At 34.5% G+C, this 18657-nt stretch overlaps 2 protein-coding genes across 3 annotated transcripts in view; one reads left to right on the top strand and one right to left on the bottom strand.

The window, feature by feature from the left end:
* Positions 1 to 18657, bottom strand: part of LOC119541384 (basic salivary proline-rich protein 3-like) — an 80957-nt gene that overhangs the window by 60331 nt on the left and 1969 nt on the right. The gene's annotated exons all lie outside the window — the stretch shown is intronic.
* On the top strand, positions 9974 to 10915 carry TAS2R42 (taste 2 receptor member 42). The gene has a single exon (XM_037845252.1). The coding sequence runs from the start codon at positions 9974 to 9976 to the stop codon at positions 10913 to 10915; it is 942 nt and encodes a 313-aa protein (XP_037701180.1).

An 18657-nucleotide genomic window follows, 5' to 3' on the forward strand; every position in this document is an offset into this window, starting at 1 on the left:
TGATTTATGACATGCTGTTTAAAGTTTGAAATTCTCTTGGAGGCACTCTGTACTAGCAGGTACACATTGTTTGGGTGGGGTGTGTAGTTTGGTGATTTTCACCTGGCCTAACTTGTTAAATGTCCTGGCTTTTCAGAACCCTAATGGGGTATAAAAGACCCCTCAGTAAACCTGCGTTCCTTGTAACAAAAATACTTAGCAAATATCTTGTGATTTATAATCTGAGGATTAAGCATGTCATATGAGATTGAGAAAGGACCCTGGGGGCTGCACCTGGAAATTTTGGGACCCTCTATCATTGTCTGTGCTTTCTTTTTCCTGTTTTTATTAAAGCTTTATTAAAGCTTTGGGTGCATCCATCCTGTGGAGTTTTGTGAGTCCTTTTACCTGATTCTGTGTAACTGATTTGTAGCTAAAAAAAAAAAAAAAGAAAAAAGAAAGAAAGAAAAAGAAAGCAGGTTAAAAAATGAGAATGATTTCAACCATTTTAGTTGTTCATTCCTACAAAACTACATTGTTACATTTCTGGTAAGGTCGTTGGACAAGGAAATGAAAAGGATTAAAAAATCTTCATCAACTCTAAACCACAGGTCTCCTGGTTTCAAAATGGCGCTTAACCTTCCAGTCTATTTCTCCACCCTTGTATCTGCCACTGAAATGAAGAAATAAATAATTAAGGAAAACTGAGTCAGAAAAAGAGCAGTCAAGTCAGCATGCCAAGCAAATAGCCCTCAATAACACCCAGTGATGAGAGAAAACAGGAAAAAGAGGGGAACAAAACTCAGTAATTAGAATTCTCAGGGAGATTATTGTGTATATTGCATTGAACAATTAAAAAAATTCAAAATTCAAAATGTTACCTGAAATTTTTAAAATATAGGTGTTTAGAGAAAATTAATAGAATGCATAATGCTTGGGGGAGGATTAGTGATTTAAAGATGAATTCATAGAACTCTCTCAGAATAGAGTGGACATATCAAGAGAAAGAAAATGAAACATAGGCAGGGAAGAGAAATAAGGTAAGGAAGATAAAGCCAAGAGATCTTATATTTACATAAAAGAAATGATAAAAATAGAGATAAATGTAAATAGAGAATAAATAATCAAAGAAATAGGGAAAAAGGTTCCGGATAGAAGAAAATGATACAAAAGTACAAAAAAAAAAAAAAAAAAAAAAAAAGAGATAGGGAAATACATATTAGGAACATGCACTCAAAAATAACACAAGGATGGAGGTTTTAATGTTAGACAAACTGAAATCCAGTATAAATATCAGTTAATTGTATGGAAAAAAATATTGATGGAAAGTATGATCTGCCAAGAATATATTATGAATCTATATACAGCAAGCAAAACAACATAGATCATTAAGATACATGATTGTTAGGGCATAAATATAATGTATAAAAGACAAATTTATTATCAGATTAAGGAGACCGAAAATAAGCAGACCATACCAAATATACAGACCATACCAAATATACTCTCCAAATCTGATCAAAATCCATCTAGTCTATTACTGTGGTAATAGAAGCACAAATGTTTCCTGTGTGTGTATCCATGTGTTTGTTTCTCTTCAAACATGCCATAGTTGGCTTCTGAAAAGTGGTGTTTAATTCTAAAATACTTTAATCAAAATGTATTTCCTCAAAAGATGTAAAGAAAAAAACAAGAGATACAGTTTAGTAGATGAAAAATGAGAGCCATGTTTCCTTTTTTTGTGAGGCTACTACATTAATATACACAATAAACAAATCATAGAGGAGTTCATATATAAAAATATTAATAAACTACTGACAATACCCAGTTTCATTTCAGATGTCAACAGCATGCAATTATTAACTTCATCCTTCCAAATTGTATCCATTACATTCTTGCCATTTTCAGTTACATTCCCGAACTGATGCTTTTTAATTTTGGTAGCATGATCCCATACTAGTTTTAACTGAGGTTTTTGACAAATATGAAACTTTTAAGCCTAATTAGTAATTTATTTATCTTTTACAGTTGGGTTGATAATTTGTTTTAAAACAAGTCCCAAGTTTAAGTTTTCATACATCAAAACTTAACCTCCATCAAAGATTTATCTCAATCAAATGTTTACGTCAGTGAAAATCTTCCATTTTGCTGCATTTTGACCCACCATCCCAATTGAAGCTATTATCAAATTTTACCTGGGATTCTGCTGCAACTTTCACTATGACCATCCTACAATCCATTCCCAGCCCTAACACTGCAGTAATCTTTAAGAATGGAATTATTATCATGTCACCTTTTTTGCTAAAACCCATCACAGTCTTTTCAACAGTTTTATGATAGACACTAAGATCACTGACATAGTTTTGCATGGTCTGGTCACTGACAAAGAACCTCATTCCTGTCTCACGGGACTCACTCCCTTACTCTGCACTGCAGCCACGATGGCCAACTTTCCATTCCACAAATGAGGCCATCTCATTCCTGGTATTGAACATTTGTATGATTTTCTTAACCTAGAATACTCTTTGTTCTCAGCTTAATGGATCAATTCCTAAGTATCCATCAGATCTCAGTTCAAGTGTCACATAAGAAAAGTTACAGTTACAGTGTAGTTACAGAGCATCATTCCTTTACTTCAAAAGACGCACTTTTTCTTATAATGGTAAATTGGTAAAATGTGTCTCTCTCCCTTGCTGCATTTTGAGCTTCCAGAAAGCAGAATGTGTCTGCCATGCTGCCACTGTTTCCTCAAACCTAATCTAGTGTCTAGCACCAGTAGGCATTCAGTAAATATTTACTGACTCAACCAACAGATTTTCACTTTAGTTTGTATGGGGCTAGGCAATGGTAAATACAAGATAAATGGATCAGCAAAAGCCTTGAAAATTTGTAGCTGTTTCTATGTTCACTGGGTAAGTCTGAGAGCAGAAAGATTAAGAGGAACCTAATTCTACAGGTGAGAAATTTCTAAGGATAAAGGCAAACAAAGCATATTCCATTTAGCAGAATATTTAAAAAGAGATAAACACAAGTAGCACCGAGCAAAAGTTGTAAAATATGGCCAAAATTCCAAGTATATTAGAGATAACAAATGTGAACAATTAAGATTTCATTATTGACTAAAGACAGAAAATGTTTTTTTTTTTAGTCCCTACCTTGTGCTATTAATGAGACACACCTGAATTAAGTGACAAGAGAATTATGAGGCATGTATTTTTAGGTAAAGCAAACAAAATTAAAGCAGAGGTAAAAGTAGAATTCAAGGTCAAAACTACTATAAGGTTTATTTTCAGACATCTCAAACTCAGCATGTCTTAAATTAAAAAACATCTATCTTCTTCTCCCTATTTCCACTTTCTCTTGTATGTTTTATTTTAATTGGCAGCAACACATCCAAGGTACAAAACTGAGACATTTCTGACTTTTTCTTTTTCTTTACACAATTCCGATTTCCATCAGTCACTAAGTCCTGTCACTGCATTTGGTCTCCCTGCAGAGACAGAGTTTACAGTTCACAGTCTCAAGTCTAATCAAATAGCTACAGAATAACAGGTATACACTTCTTTATCATGATTTCTTGATTGTACAGTGATTTTCTTCTTTTTATGACTAATTTTTTTAAGTCAGACTTTTCCCCTACCAACCCTAACTGTGATATGAGATAGGGGTGTAATTATTTTCAACAACCTTTTTCTGTTCCTTTAATCAACGTAAAAGCTATTTTATGGCTTCTAAAAAGCTATTGTCACAGATTAGCTTTTGCATGTGTGATGATGCCTGGCAAGTTAACATCAAATTTACTTACTTGCAAATTAGGGATTGATTTACTGTTTTGCATTTTTTTCAGGCAAATTTGTATCCATGATTCTGGTTGTGAACTAAAAAGAATTGTGTCCAATTCTGAAAACCAAAAATGAAGACAAAGCCTAATTTTAGAGGTGAAGCTTCATCACCTCTTTGACCACAGACTTAGATCATTAAAAAAAAAATAGGAAAAGAAAAAAAACCAAAACAGTAGCAACAACAACAACAACAAGCTCCATAGATCAGATCCATGCCCCATGGCTAAGAGGCAGGTGTGGATATATGCTGAAATCCCATGGACTAATGTAGGGATTTATGGGCATCCTATATTGATAATACCAACCTACCCACATGACTCATTCATGATGTGTATTCTTAATACCATACACATTGAAAAAAGCCATAGATTGGGTGCTTGGGGCCAACAGAAAAGATAAAAATGGCATGAATGGCACCCAGTCTCCCCTCTCTGCCTCAAGTCCTGGGTCGTATGAAGGTCACCCTTGGGATAGACGTAGCTTAAAGTTGACATAGTGTTAAAGAGTGCCACATGGACCATGCTTGAAGTATTTTGGATCCTTATCTTTGTGTTTTCTGGGTGAAACATAAAAAAAAATAAGGTTATTCTAATGGAATTGTTTTAACATCAACTGTGTTATATCCAGTAAATAGAGTTCTTCTCACCTTCATGTGCTTCCGTTCATGGGAACCAAACCAACTTTTCCGGCTCCTTTCTACAAGGTTGTGTGTGAGTGTGTGTGTGTGTGTGTGAGTGTGTGTGTGTGTATGTTTGGCCAGGGGTGGGTGGAGAGGTTGAGGGGTGGTATTTACTCTCATTGACTTATTTTTTCTACTTCACAGGCAGAAGGAAGGGAGTCTAATTACTATTAGCTCAAGTATTCCATCTTACTCACAAAGCCTTACTTAATAAATAAAAACATTTGTTTTCTGGTGTGTCATATAATCTATACACAGTTAAATTCACTTAATTTTTTTTAAAAATGAATTTTTGTTCAAATTAAATAATTTATACTTAGTCAGATGCTACTTTGTAGCCAAATCTTTTGTGACTTATAAATACCAAGTGGGATGAATGGTTCATTACTGTAAGAGCTTAAATCCTTCACCACCCCAAACTAACCAGAGCATGAGTATGTTAGCAATGATTATAATCGCAGGCAAGGGGAAAAAAAATCACAATTTGGTTTTTCCTGCTTAAACCACTCTTTCACTTTTGCGAAACTCTCTAGTTAGTGCAGCCCAAATTGAATTTACATTGTATCTCAGTCCCAGGTGGGAGGGAAAAAATAACAAGATTTTCTCTTAAAAAAAAAGTACCTACATTATAGCTCAATAAACATTAAAAATTGAGCCAACTCATACTCATATTCCAAATAAAATTATTTTCTACACATTCAAAGATACTGAAGGAGAAAATTCTAGATGTATAGGCTGACAACTGATTTGCTTTATTTCATCCTAACAAGGTTTTGATAACCATAAAAAGAATTTTGAGAATTATCCTTTACAGTGAGTAAAGGGTAAAAAATTCTATTTTAGCTATAGGAGATTTAAATAAAACAACTTTATCAGCACTGATTTGGAAAATTCAGAGGACAAGTTCTCTTTAAAATATGATTGGGACCTGTAACTGAGCACTTACTATGTGCAAGACAGTATTAGGCATTTTTTATACATTATCTCATTTAGCCATCAGAGCTAACTTTTAAGGTAGTGTTATGACAGCCATTTTACGGAAGAGAAAGAGAACTTTGCCAGCATCCCAAAAGCTCCCCTCCTGTTCCTTCTAAATCATTATGCCCTTCTTTCTTCCCAAAGATAATTACTATCCTGACTCTATCATTTTATTTTGCCTCTTTATAAAAATGGATAATATGGAACCTTTTGTGTTTGTGTTTATGAGATTCACCCACATTTCATTCAACTTAAATTTATTTACATTGCTATATAATACAAACAGTACTACTACCAATATTCTTGTGCAAGTTCTTAGGTGAATATGTGTACAAATGCAAATAAATCACTTTACCCACAGCCAGACATACAGTAAAAGTTCTATAAATGCCACTTACAATTCTATTATTATTATTTTTCATAATTAGTAAAAAAGAGCCTAAAGCTGTTTATGATTTTCCCAATAAGTATTGTCTGGTTTCTTCTCAACTAATTTCTCTGCTCACTTCCCAAATCATTCAGGTATTTTTAAAATGACATACTGAACAAGGGGATGTAAATAACTTAGTCACTGTGCAGGTTTGGAACTGTATGTACCCCCAAAAAACATATTCTTAAAGTGGGTCCACGCCTGTTGGTGTGAACCCATGGTAAGCAGGACCTTTTCATGAGGTTATCTCAGTTAACTCAATCAGGATGGGTCTTAATCCTATTACTATTAATTAATCATATTACTTGTATGATTACTATTAGTAATCCTATCACTAGTCCTATTAGTCCTTTATATGTAGAATGAAATTCAGACAGTGACAAAGCCACAGACAGAGCAGCCAGAAGCTGAACATCAGTGGAACCTGGAAGAGAAGGGAGAGACCAGGAGACACCGCCATGTGCTTTGCCATGTGACAAACTAAGAACCAAGGATCACGGCAGCCAGCCCCAGAATGCCAGTCTTTGGGGAGAAAGCATTGTCTTGATGATGACTTAATTTGGACCTTTTTCCTAACCTCAAATCTGTTTAACTGGACCCATTTCATGGTATTTGCTTCAGCAGCCAAGGAAACTAAAACAGTACCCAATCTAGTTTGTAACTGACCTCTTATTAGTATCATGAAGTACAGATCACTCCCTTCATATAACACTCTTTGTTCTAGATTGTAGTCTTTTGATTTCTCTCCTCCCTCTATTTCTTACGTTTTCTTTTTGGTTTCTTCATCTTCTGGTGTTCCTCAAGGCTCTTGGAACCCATTACTTCTCACATTTGTGATAATGCTCCCCAAATCTCCACTTCTAGTTAAAGCTTTTTAAAGAGCTGCAGGCACAAATACCAAAATGTCTACTCTATCTTTTTGGTTGGTGACTTACAGATACCCTCAAGTGTTCAACTCATTATCTTCCAACTTTTCCTCCTCCTCCTCCTCTAGGCTTCCTAAACCTGTCCTTCTGACAATAATTCCCTCAGGTCACGGTACTCCATGGATCCAGGGGCAAAAGCAAAAGCATGGATGTCATGTTTTACTACTCCCTTTTCTAGCCCCCAAATCGATCATCAAGCCTTACAGATTCATCCTCCTAAATGCTTCTCATAGCCATTTGTTTCCATCTCTTGATACTAATCTGGTCAAAGTTATCAGTCTTCTCTCTAAAATACTAACAAATCCCTTAATTTTCATTCAGACTTTCTCTTATACAATATGTTCCCCTATGGTTTACTTCCCTCTTTCTGACTTAAAATTATTAGTCCTAAATTAAGATATTTTTTATTCATGCAAAATAACCTATTGCTAGTTTATTTATTACACAACATAGTTCTTGAAATAAACACTTTAAAAAATTAATCAATAGAATTTAATGGAGGGACATGACAGCCATGTGTTTGAAGGATTTCATTCATTTTTATGTGTCAGGCAACATTTTAACTCTGAACTCTTACAATAGAGTTCTGCTGACACATACATCAAGAAACAAAGTTTATAACTCTAAGTTCACTTTTCATGACCTAATGGTTTTTGTCAAAATCAGTCACTGAAATGCAGAACAGATACCTCTATTTACTAGTACCTTATTTTATCTGAATCAAAGATTTCCTTCCCATCTATTAAGGCTAAATTGACAGCATTATGTCTCTCACCAAATAAATAAATAAATAAAGACATAGAAAGGTAAAAGGGCAAAATTATGAAATTTGTTTAACTGTAAACATGTTACTCTGAGATACTGAGGAACATTCAGATTGAAATAACCAGTAAATTATCAGATAAAAGAGCTTAAATGTCAGAAAAGTAGCCTGGATTTTGATGTCTTTTCCTATACTCTTCTATCAGTACAAATATCGTTCTCCAATTTCTTCATGAAATCCTAAATATCTTCAAAATCCTAGGCAAATGTTCATGACCTCTTTACTTCCCCCAAAGTAGTTTTTGTAGTTACCTTTTCTGTGTTCACATTATCTGTCTCATTGATTTTTTTCTGTATTTTGGTTATTTTATTGACTTCCTAATGCTTATTTTTTAAAAATATTAACCTGTATTCCATTTGCAAAAAGGTGCAACACATTAGCAGGCACTCAAATAATATATTCACTGAATAACTAAATTATTTAGATTATTTCTAGAACTTTCTATTAAAAACAACTAAGATATTTGGATCCAAATGGTATAGTATTTCAGGAGAAGAGGAAAGCGCAAATAAGTGAAAAAGAATTTGGCTCATATTTGCATGTTAACATACTTGGACTCTGACCTTTTAATCATTACAAAGTGGAAAATTGCAGACTGTGCCAATGATAAATGAACACACAAACGTTTAGAAGTTAGTTACCCTTCAAAGAAATAAAAATGTTTTCATGATGCTATGTGAGTTTGTATTCCCTAGCAGATCTTTCTGGATGAAGGTTGGAATTACACTAAAAGCAGAGAGAAGGGCTTCTTTAAATAGATATGAATTTGAATCCAACATCAGGAGATTCTGATTAAGACTGAACTTGCAATAAAAACAATGAAGAAAAGCATCAGAAATGCATGCAATTCTGCAAAAGATTGACTGCAAATTTATCAATGAGATATGATATTAGAAATTTAATTTTCTTTCTATGGAAATGTTCTCAGGATTGGATAAAATCTTTTGGTACTGGCAATAGCAGAATTCATAATTGGAATGGTGGGGAGTGGGTTCACTGGATGGATAAATTGCTCTGAATAGGTCCAGAACTGACTTACAGATCTTCTCAATTGACTCAACTGACTTGATCAAGGAGCTCTCATGGAGTGCCTACGGTGAACCCCAGATCAATCAAATCAGAATCCCTGGGGGTGATTCATAACCATTAGTATTTTTTAAAAGCTCCCCAGATAATTCTATTGTGCAGTCAAGGTTGACTCTACTAGAGTTACCTGTTTGCTGAAACAAAAACCAAGCTAAAGAATATTTTACTGAGAATTAATTTCTTGTGAGACGGAGAATTTTTCCAAGAGCAGAATTAATGAAATGGAGAATCTCCCTGGTTCCCTTTCCCCAGTTTGGACTATTTTTCTACCTTTTTTTTCTTTTAATTATTTTTTTTCCTTTTGGTTGACACATTCAGAATTGAATAGCCAGCAATATATTGGAAAATTGGAAAAAAGGTCAGGGGTTAAGAATGGCTCTGATGGAGAAATGATTTTGGTACTTTTGCATATGGTCATGATCATTCTGGAAAATCGTTTTCCCTTTTATCTGTTTCTTCAAGGAATACTAAAAAGCTTAAAAACCCAAGCCAATTGTCACTGCCTTCATGAAACCAGAATTCACTACTGATCACAGATTTTGTAGCACCCTCCTATATTTCCAATTGCGGTTTGGTCAAATTTTTGTGTTACTCAATAGTAATTACTTATTTGAGATTGTTTCTTTACTCTATGAGCTGTATGATGTTGCTTCTCTTTACTTTTATAACACTTATTTCATCTACAGTAATATCTGAGATATTATGATTTCATGAAATTAATGAATAATGCCTGAATTATAGATTATTTTTAGAGAATTTTCTTAAAGATAAGGAGACACCTGATTCCAAGTGATATTGAGTTGCAGTTGAGAAGGAAACTACAAATCAATGTAAAGAAGTCTGTCTCCTATTTGCATGTTTGCATACCTCACTTCAGATGTCATCACAAGTGGAAAACTGCTACCAGTGCCAATGATGAGTGGGCACATTTACCATTTTATTTGGAAATCAGGAGCTGACTGAAGGTAATATTAAAATTTTTCATTAAGACCTACGAGATTGGATCTCCTTTGCATGCATTTCAGGCCTAAGGCTAGAATTAAAACAAAAAACAGACAGAACTTTCACGAAGAAGAGTTAGATAGTATCAAAGAGAAGCACTTTCTAAGTTACTTTTGCATTTTTATTGCAAAAGTTAAAAGCATCAAATTGGATACTACTCTGCAACCCTTTGACAGCAAAAGTATCAGTGAAACACAGAATTAGCTTTTTGGGTTTCTTTCCACAGAAATGCCATCTGGACCTCAAAATCTCTTTCTGATACTGGCAACAGGAGAATTCCTAATGGGAATATTGGGGAATGGATTCATTGGACTAGTTAACTGCATTGACTGGGTCAAGAGTCGAAAGATCTCATCAGTTGACTGCATCCTCACCTGCCTGGCTATCACCAGAATCAGTTATCTTTGGATAATACTACTTTATTCATTTGCAGTAGTGCTATGGCCACATCTACATGACATTCGTAAAACATTAAGATTTATTAGTTTTTTTTGGACACTGACCAATCACCTCGCTACTTGGTTTGCCACCTGTTTAAGTGTTTTCTACTTCCTCAAAATACCCAATTTCTCCCACCCCTGCTTAATTTGGCTAAAGTGGAGAATTAACAAAGTGCTACTGGTGCTTCTACTGGGGTCTTCGTTTATACTGTTTTACAATCTTCTATCTATAGGCTCATTTCATGGTTTATGGAATAATGTTACTTTCAGAGATGAAAGGAACTTGGCTTGGTCTTCAGATGTAAGTAAAATTCTGTATTGTAACAGCTTGATTTCTTTCAATATCACCTATTTAATTCCTTTCCTTCTGTCCCTGATCTCATTGCTCCTTTTGTATCTCTCCTTGAAGAGACACACCAAGAATTTGCAGCTCAACTCCATGGGCTCTAAGGATCTCAGCACAGAGGCACATAAAAGGGCCATGAAAATGGTGATGTCTTTCCTTCTCCTCTTCATAGTTCACTGTTTATCCACTCATATAGTGGGATGGATTTACCTTACATCACAGAAAGATGAAGCAAGTTTATTTATCATGTTAATAATAACTGTTTTTCCTTCAGGCCACTCATTTCTCCTAATTTGGGAAAACAGAAAGCTGAGACAGACTGCCTTAAGATTACTGAGGCATCTTAAGGGCCACATGAAAAGAGCAAAACCTTTATCTTCATAGACAGACTTTTCCAGAAATTTCTTTATTCCAGAGGAATTAAATAATGAGAAGCCTTTGTAGATCAATTTTAACTTTTGTTTCTCTTACTGGATTGTTTCATATATTATTGTGCATCACTGAAATTTCCCCTACAATGAGCTATTAACTAACAATTTAGTCACACAGCCAGCTGATATAATGTTGGATTTTTTAAAGCAAGTATTGTCATTATAATACTTGCTAGTTAACAAGAAAATATTTGAGACTTAATAAGAATACAAGTATATAATGCAACATGTATTCATTTTATATGTGCTGGTAAACATGAAATTAAATTGACATGTGAGGAAATGAACATAAGATTATCTAGAAATGAAAATATTCTCCATGCTGGAGTAGGTAGACCATTTGTAGAATAAATGAAAAATATATCAAGGAATAAAAATGTTGACATTTTAAATGACACACATAACCTTTAAAACCAGCTTTTAAAACAAATGAGCATTTTATCATTAGGAATCCAAGGTAGAACAGGCACTAGCTTTGTACAATAAGAGAAAAATAAATTTAATCTACAAAACACATTGAGAACTAAAATTCTAAATTATAAAAATTTTAGGTTTCCTAGACACCATATTTATTTCGTTAATTTCTAATTCAAGGAATTAAAATATACATTTTCATAAGGGCAGAAATAAATTAGTTGGCTTGTAAATTGCTAATGTTTATAATATATATTTCAAAATAACTTGAGTTAAGTGCATACTAATTCTTATATTTCCATTGTACAAGGATTGAAATTGCATTTTGGCACTGAGTTTGTGTGTAGTGTGTGCATGTGTCATGACCACTAGCATCCCTTCAGAGAAAACAAACACAATCAACTCAGCAGGGATAAGAACAGAAAGTTAGTTCACAAAAGAAAGTCATATATTTGTGGAAATTTTAGACGTATTTGTGGGTACATATAGTGCTGGTTTGCCTTCTATAATAAAATAAAGTAGCTAGAAATGTAAACAATACTAAAGTGAGCAGGTGGTAAATGTGTTTGCTAATAATATTACATACATAATAGTCTGTAATATGGTAATTTTTAGAAATTTTAAATGTAAACATTTAAAAACTATCAACAATAAAGACGTTATTGTTAAGGTTGATCATTGCTGTAATCTTTCAATGGTAGAAGCAAAAAATAAAATGAAAACATATTGTATAAAATAAATGTTGAAAATATGTGGGTAGCAAGTTAATTTTGATGGAGCAACAGTGATGCTGGGAAGAATATAAGAATCATGAAGGCTTTTTCAAGTGAGTTCTTACTCTAGAAAAGCTGCTGAGATCACATCTATGCTGACGAGTGCTGCTCCCATGTATCTACGATGACGATTATTTGATGATTGATGGCGATAAATGTATATCCAAATCTACATGAGATTTCAATTTTAAAAACTGCATTCATTTGGTTGACACTATATAAGAAATTTCCCAATGATTATCATCATCTTGCCTTAGAAAAGGTAAAATTCAAATCAAACTGGCTATATTTAGGTTCAGATATTGGGGATACTTTGATTTAGAATGTACCCCTTTCAGTAAAACAGTTAAAGATTACTTTGTATTCATTAGAAGATGCTAAGTGTGATGGTTAGATCATGTGTCAACTTAGCCAGGTGATGGTGTCCAGGTATCTGGTCAAGCAAACACTGGCCTAACCATTACTGCAAGGACATTTGTGGCTGGTTAATAAACCAGAAGGCTGGTTTATTAAATCATCAGACACTTGACTGCACCTGTGACTGAATACATCAACAAAGGGTGTGTCTTCTGCAATGAGAGAGTTCAGTCAGCCAGATTTAATCCGATCAGTTGAAGACTTTTAAGGGAAAAAGTTAGAGGACCTTCACTTCTTCTTCGACTAGCCAGCGAAGCATTTCCTGAGGAGTTCATCGAACACCTTCACTGGAGTTGCCAGTTTGCTGCCTGCCCGACGGAATTTGGACACGTGCATACCCACAGTTGCATGAGACGCTTTCATGAAATCTTATATTTATAGATATCTCTTGTTGATTCTGTTTCCCTAGAGAACCCTAACTAATACACTAAGTATACTTACTTTTAGATTTACATGAGTGTTACTAAACTTCTTCTAAATAACCAAAATAAAAAACTGAAACAATTTTGTGTCATTACGATTAAGTCCTCACTTTTCATGTAGAAACCTTGGAGCTATGAGGAGGAGAGGACCACTGCTGCTGACAGAAGCGCAGAAAATGACCAAAGATGAAGCCTGGTTCACAGGCTGGGGTTACTGATATGTTGCATTTCCCCTATTTGTTATTTAGAAATTAAGCTCTGTCCTTCCACTTCCCATAACAAGAGCTTGTGTTGGAGACCTAACTCGTGATGCAACAAGTCCTATTATCACATCCATAGCTAATTCCTATGCAGTCTGGAGAAAACTGCATCCTATTATGAAACCAAGTAATTGGGAGAAGAAAATAACTGATGCTGATTTCTTATCAAATCACTTTTCCCAAATAAACTTTTTTTGTAGTCTTCATATAATGAGTTTTTTTTTTTTTCAGTTCACCTACACTATTTATAGGAAAGATGCAAATAACCTGGATTTAAGCTAAGAAGACATTTTAGTACATCCAAGCCATATATATTGTCTTGAACCTTTTTGAAAGAAAATGTCATGGTTGAAATGTGTTTTGATTAATAGAGAGCTCAGAGAAAGTGGCAATATTGAATCCCTGAGGCTTTGGGTGGTCTGTCCGCTGCTTTTAATGAAATCTCGTATCCTCTGAGCCAGGGATTTTCTTAATTTAAGCACAGAATCAAGGTGGCCATTTACAAAACCTGGACGTCCACAGTCCATTCACTTGTGACACTGATTAATGCTCTCTACAGTTAACTATGCCCTATTCGCTGGATCACTGAAAATAATCCTTCATTTAAAAAATAGGTCATATGCAAAGCTAAATGTCTATAAGAGGGGGATATAAGGGAGGGTTATGGGATTCTTAGCATTGGTGGTGTTGTCTGACCTTTTTATTGTATTTTTTTCTTTTTTTTTTTTAGTTGTCATTTTTTTTTCGTTTTCTTTTTTTCTCTTCTTTCCCTTTCTTTGCGGAAGAAATGAAAATGTTCTCATGTGGTTTGTGGTGGTGTATGCCTAACTAAGTGATTATACTGGGAACCACTGACTGTTTACTTGGGACTGTGTGGTGTATGAATAAAACTGTTTAAAACATAAAAATAAAAAAAGATCATTTGGGATATTTGAAAAAAAAAGGTCGTATGTCTGGTTTGATCAATTTTTTGTTACACAACATCAAATCTCAGGAGACAGTTGGGCAAATTTCAATTTTAGCCATTTTGGAGGGACACTAATGTGGATGAAGCATTAGGACACAAAGGCACTATCAGAACTTGACATATATTGGTGCCCCTATTCCTTAGCCCCATGTTTAAATGAGTTAGTTCTTGAAGTAACCTCATTTCCCTTTCATATAGTCCAGGCTCTGCATTTTAACACTTTTACCAATTATATTTAAGGCTTTGACTTCAGTTTGAGATGATTTTAAAATTTTCTTTTAAGTATTTAAAAAGCTAAAGTGGCCTCTGGAAAAACAACTGTTTTTTACCCACTTTAAACATCCTTTTGTTTTTTAATCTGCTGGACATAATCTCTATTTCTGTGCCAATAATTTCAAAGCCGAGACATTCTGGGTAGGGTATTTCATTAGTGACTTCTACCCTTTGTTTGATGATTTATTTTTCATTTTGTTTCATGAAAAAGGTATACCCAACCTCCCTTGTTTAATTATTGAATGACCTTTATTTCTCTTTTCTTGTTCGTTGAAGCACTCCACTACTTACTGTGAATAAATCCGCATATGTGGTGTTTGAAATCCATAAGGGCAGTCAAGATTTGCTAATATTCACTGCAGATCCCTCATCAGAATAGGAACTGACAAGGGTGCCCTCAGATGTCTTGCAATTAAGCTACTAAGAATTCCACACTGTCTTCTTTTCAGGAATGACATTTGGGTTTTCAATTGTCCCCAAGAGCATTGCTGAAATTTTATTTGTGGGAAGTGCAGGTGTGGAGGGCTTGAAATAGATTCGTGACCTGGCCTGGTGGTGACACTGGTACTTGTGGACAGCGATAGGCTATCCAGGATTCTTGTCAAAATTGGAAGACAGTTCCCAAATTCTTGACCTTAGGAAGGTTACCTGAAAGGGTGCCAACAGGAATTAAATTATTTGTGACTCAGAATAATAAGTGGCTTAGTAAGGGTTCATTTAGAGCAACTGGGCAGGGACTCTTCTCTTGGTCCACTTACATTTCAGACTACTTTCCAGGTTCAAAGTTGCTGGCATTAGGATTTTTCTCTCTCTCCTTTTCTCCCTCTATTCCTCAATTTTCCATTCCTACCTCTTTATGCCTCCACATATATGCTCTATTTTCTTCTTTATTCTATCAAATGCTATTGATACTTCACGAGGAAAAGTCTCTATTAAAATCAGGCTATAAGATCTTGTAATAAAATATAGTCCTTGGGGTAGTGATAGAAATGGCTTCAAATTTCACAATGACCTGATCTGTACTACGTGGAGAGAAGGAGTTTCCCTTCCATCTTTTTCTCTCTCTCCCTTAATGGCCCCTCCAGAAAAAAAAAAGGCTAAATGACTCCAGACAGTACAGAATACTTGAATTTCCATATCAAATCATGTTTAGTATTTATATTTTAATAAAGAGAGCCCTCAGTAATTTTATTTTAAAAAAGAAAGAAATCACCAACTATATGTACCAGGTAATACTTCTTTTTGGGAATCTGAGAAAGGGAACAAGGTTATTCAAAATCACCTACACATTTTAAAAAATTAAACCCCTCTAGAGGTTGCTTAATATGTGCAGAATGTTTAGTTTGAACTTAAATGTGTGGAAATGGGTAGAGGGGACAGTAGAATGTTATTGTGAGAATAATTAACAGTGCTGAATGGTCTGTTAATGTGATAGAAAGGGGAAGTTTAGGGTCATGTATGTCACCAGAAGGAAAGGTGGAGGTTAAAACATGGGAATATATAACACAGTGAATTCTGTGGTGGACAATGTCCATGATTAACTGTACAAATATAAAAGTTCTTTCAAGCACTATAACAAATGTACAACACTATTACATGGAATTAATAATAGAGGGTATATGGGAAAAATGTACCTATTGCAAACTACGGACTATAGTTAATTGTAATATTTTATTACTCTTTCATAGAGTAACAAGTGGACGACACCAATACTATGGGTCAATAATAGGTAGGGATAAGGGGTATGGGAGGATTTGGGTTTTCTTTTTTCTTTTTATTTCTTTCCTGAAGTAATGAAAATGTTCTAAAATCGATCATGGGGTTGTATGCACAACTATGTGATGATACTGTAGTAATTGTATACTTCGGATGGTTTGTATGGTATGTGAATATATCTCAATAAAACTGCAATAAAAAAGAATTTCAAGTTAAATCTGAAAAAGAAATTAACCCCCTTATCAAATGTATCTTTAGGGATAAACCTGAGGTTTGATTGTAGTTTGACCAGTTACCACAACTTTGGGAAAGTTACTTAACCTCTCTAAGTGTTTTCTTATCTGAAAAATTACAATAAAAAATATCTCCCCCATACGGTACTCATGGGAATTACGGACAGTATGAGATGCTCTTTAAGCCAACTAATCACACAAGTTTCTGCCCTGCATTAAAAAAAAAAATTCTTAGTCCTTAATCCTTAAGTTACATATATTATTATAAACATTATTTCCCTTTTATAGTTATAATGAGCTATAAAAAACACAGTCACCCATTCTCCAGCATTTTTATCAGCTACACTTTATAAACCAGTTTTTTCTTTCATTGGTCTTAATCATGATAACTCTGCTTCAGGGGTCTCTTGGATCAATCAATATTTACAATGGCCTGGAAGCTCAATTAACACGCAACGAGGATCATCTTAACGTCAGGGGCAAATATATCTTCTGTTTCCTTTATTGACTGCTGACTCAGATTAATAGCCAATAAAACTGTCCTTCACTCAACAAATATTTATTATCATTTTGTATTAGGCAACGTTCTGTGCTTGGGGATAAATCCTTGACCTTAGGAAGGTTACCTGGAGGAGTGCCAACAGGAATTAAATTATTTGTGACTCAGAATAATAAGTGGCTTAATAAAGGTTCATTTACAGCAACTGGGCAAAAATCGTGTTTTCTCCCTTGGGAAACTGAGTTGCATCATGTGGGAGGAAAAATATAAATCTAGGTTTATGAGCAACTGTGAAGCATAAAGGGTAAATCATGGAGCTTTCATTCAGCTCCTACTGTATATTTGTTGATACCACATGCTATAAAATTGGATAAGATACAAGATCTTCTCTAACAGAACTTTCAATCTGAGGAAATTATAAATAAGTTCACTATAGTGACTTAGAGTTTTTTTTTTTCTTCTTCAGTGTAACAAAGGACTGTTCAGAAGTGGAAGACTGAAGGAAGCACATTTTCATTTAGCCACCTGAATGGCCCTTCCCCACTACATCTCACCATTCAGGGCCAATAGCAGCCACATTCTTGTTACAAATTAGGACATTTGTGCCTCTAGGAGATAGTGGTGACTTCCATTTTTAAGTCCCTCAGTATTATTTCATTAACTGAACTGAATTATTTTGACTGAATTACATTTCTGATATTTTAGACTAAAACGTTTTAGCTTCTGCACCCTTCATAATTGCACAATATGCAATTATCAAGGAGAGATATTACAGTCCAGGAAATCTATCTCTTTGGGAATTATTTTAAAAAACAAAAACAGATAATTAATGCACCATTAGGAAAAATTAGGCAGCCTATGAAAATGCCATAGATAGATACTAACACAGCTTTTAGATGGATTAAAAGACGTGAGCTCTAATCTGGTCAGGGAAATCTGGGAAAAACTTAATGGAAAAAAGTGACATCCAAGCTTTAGCCTTAAAACATGATTAGAATATCCATAGGCAGAAAAAGGGTAGAGGATGTATTAGAGGAGGATGTGCTTAATAAGAGTTTGGCTGGAGACAATGAATAGAGTAGAAGCAGCAACTACCCAAAGCCAAACAAGGTGCTGGAGGGAGCACTTATTATTTTAAAGTCTAAAGTATACTGATTAGTTAGGTACAATTAGTGGAATGCAAAACACTACAATTATTTTAAACCTTTACCTTGGGGCAATACTAGTCTCTTTCAGCTCAAATGTCTCATCTAAAATCTTCCTGCAGGCATCGCCCCTCCACCCCCATCTCAGGTCTCTGTACTGAAAAAGCAAGCTTTCCATATATGTCTGTTTTAAGTTTTATTCACATCTTAATGTTACATTCTGTTACAACATATAATGCTTATGTGTATATATCCAGCACTAAGACAGACATTTATAAATCTCAAACTGACCTTTCAAGGTGGGTATTTTTACTCTCATTTAACAGTTTAAGAAACCAAAGATTAGGTAGATAAATAGACTTACTTAAGGCCAGGAAACTAGTTTGTATTTTAACAGAGAACTGCCTGATTTAAAACTTCAATCCCATTCTACTTTTAGGTGGATCTTAACCAGTGGTGTATACTTTTAATCATCTGGGGAATTTTAAAAAACGAAATTTATTTAAATTAACTTTACTCAAAGAAATACATATAAGTAGTTAAAAAAAAATCAAACAATACCATTAGACTGGTAGT

The sequence above is a fragment of the Choloepus didactylus genome, chromosome 8 (genome assembly GCF_015220235.1).
Source record: "Choloepus didactylus isolate mChoDid1 chromosome 8, mChoDid1.pri, whole genome shotgun sequence".
NCBI lineage: Eukaryota > Metazoa > Chordata > Mammalia > Pilosa > Megalonychidae > Choloepus > Choloepus didactylus.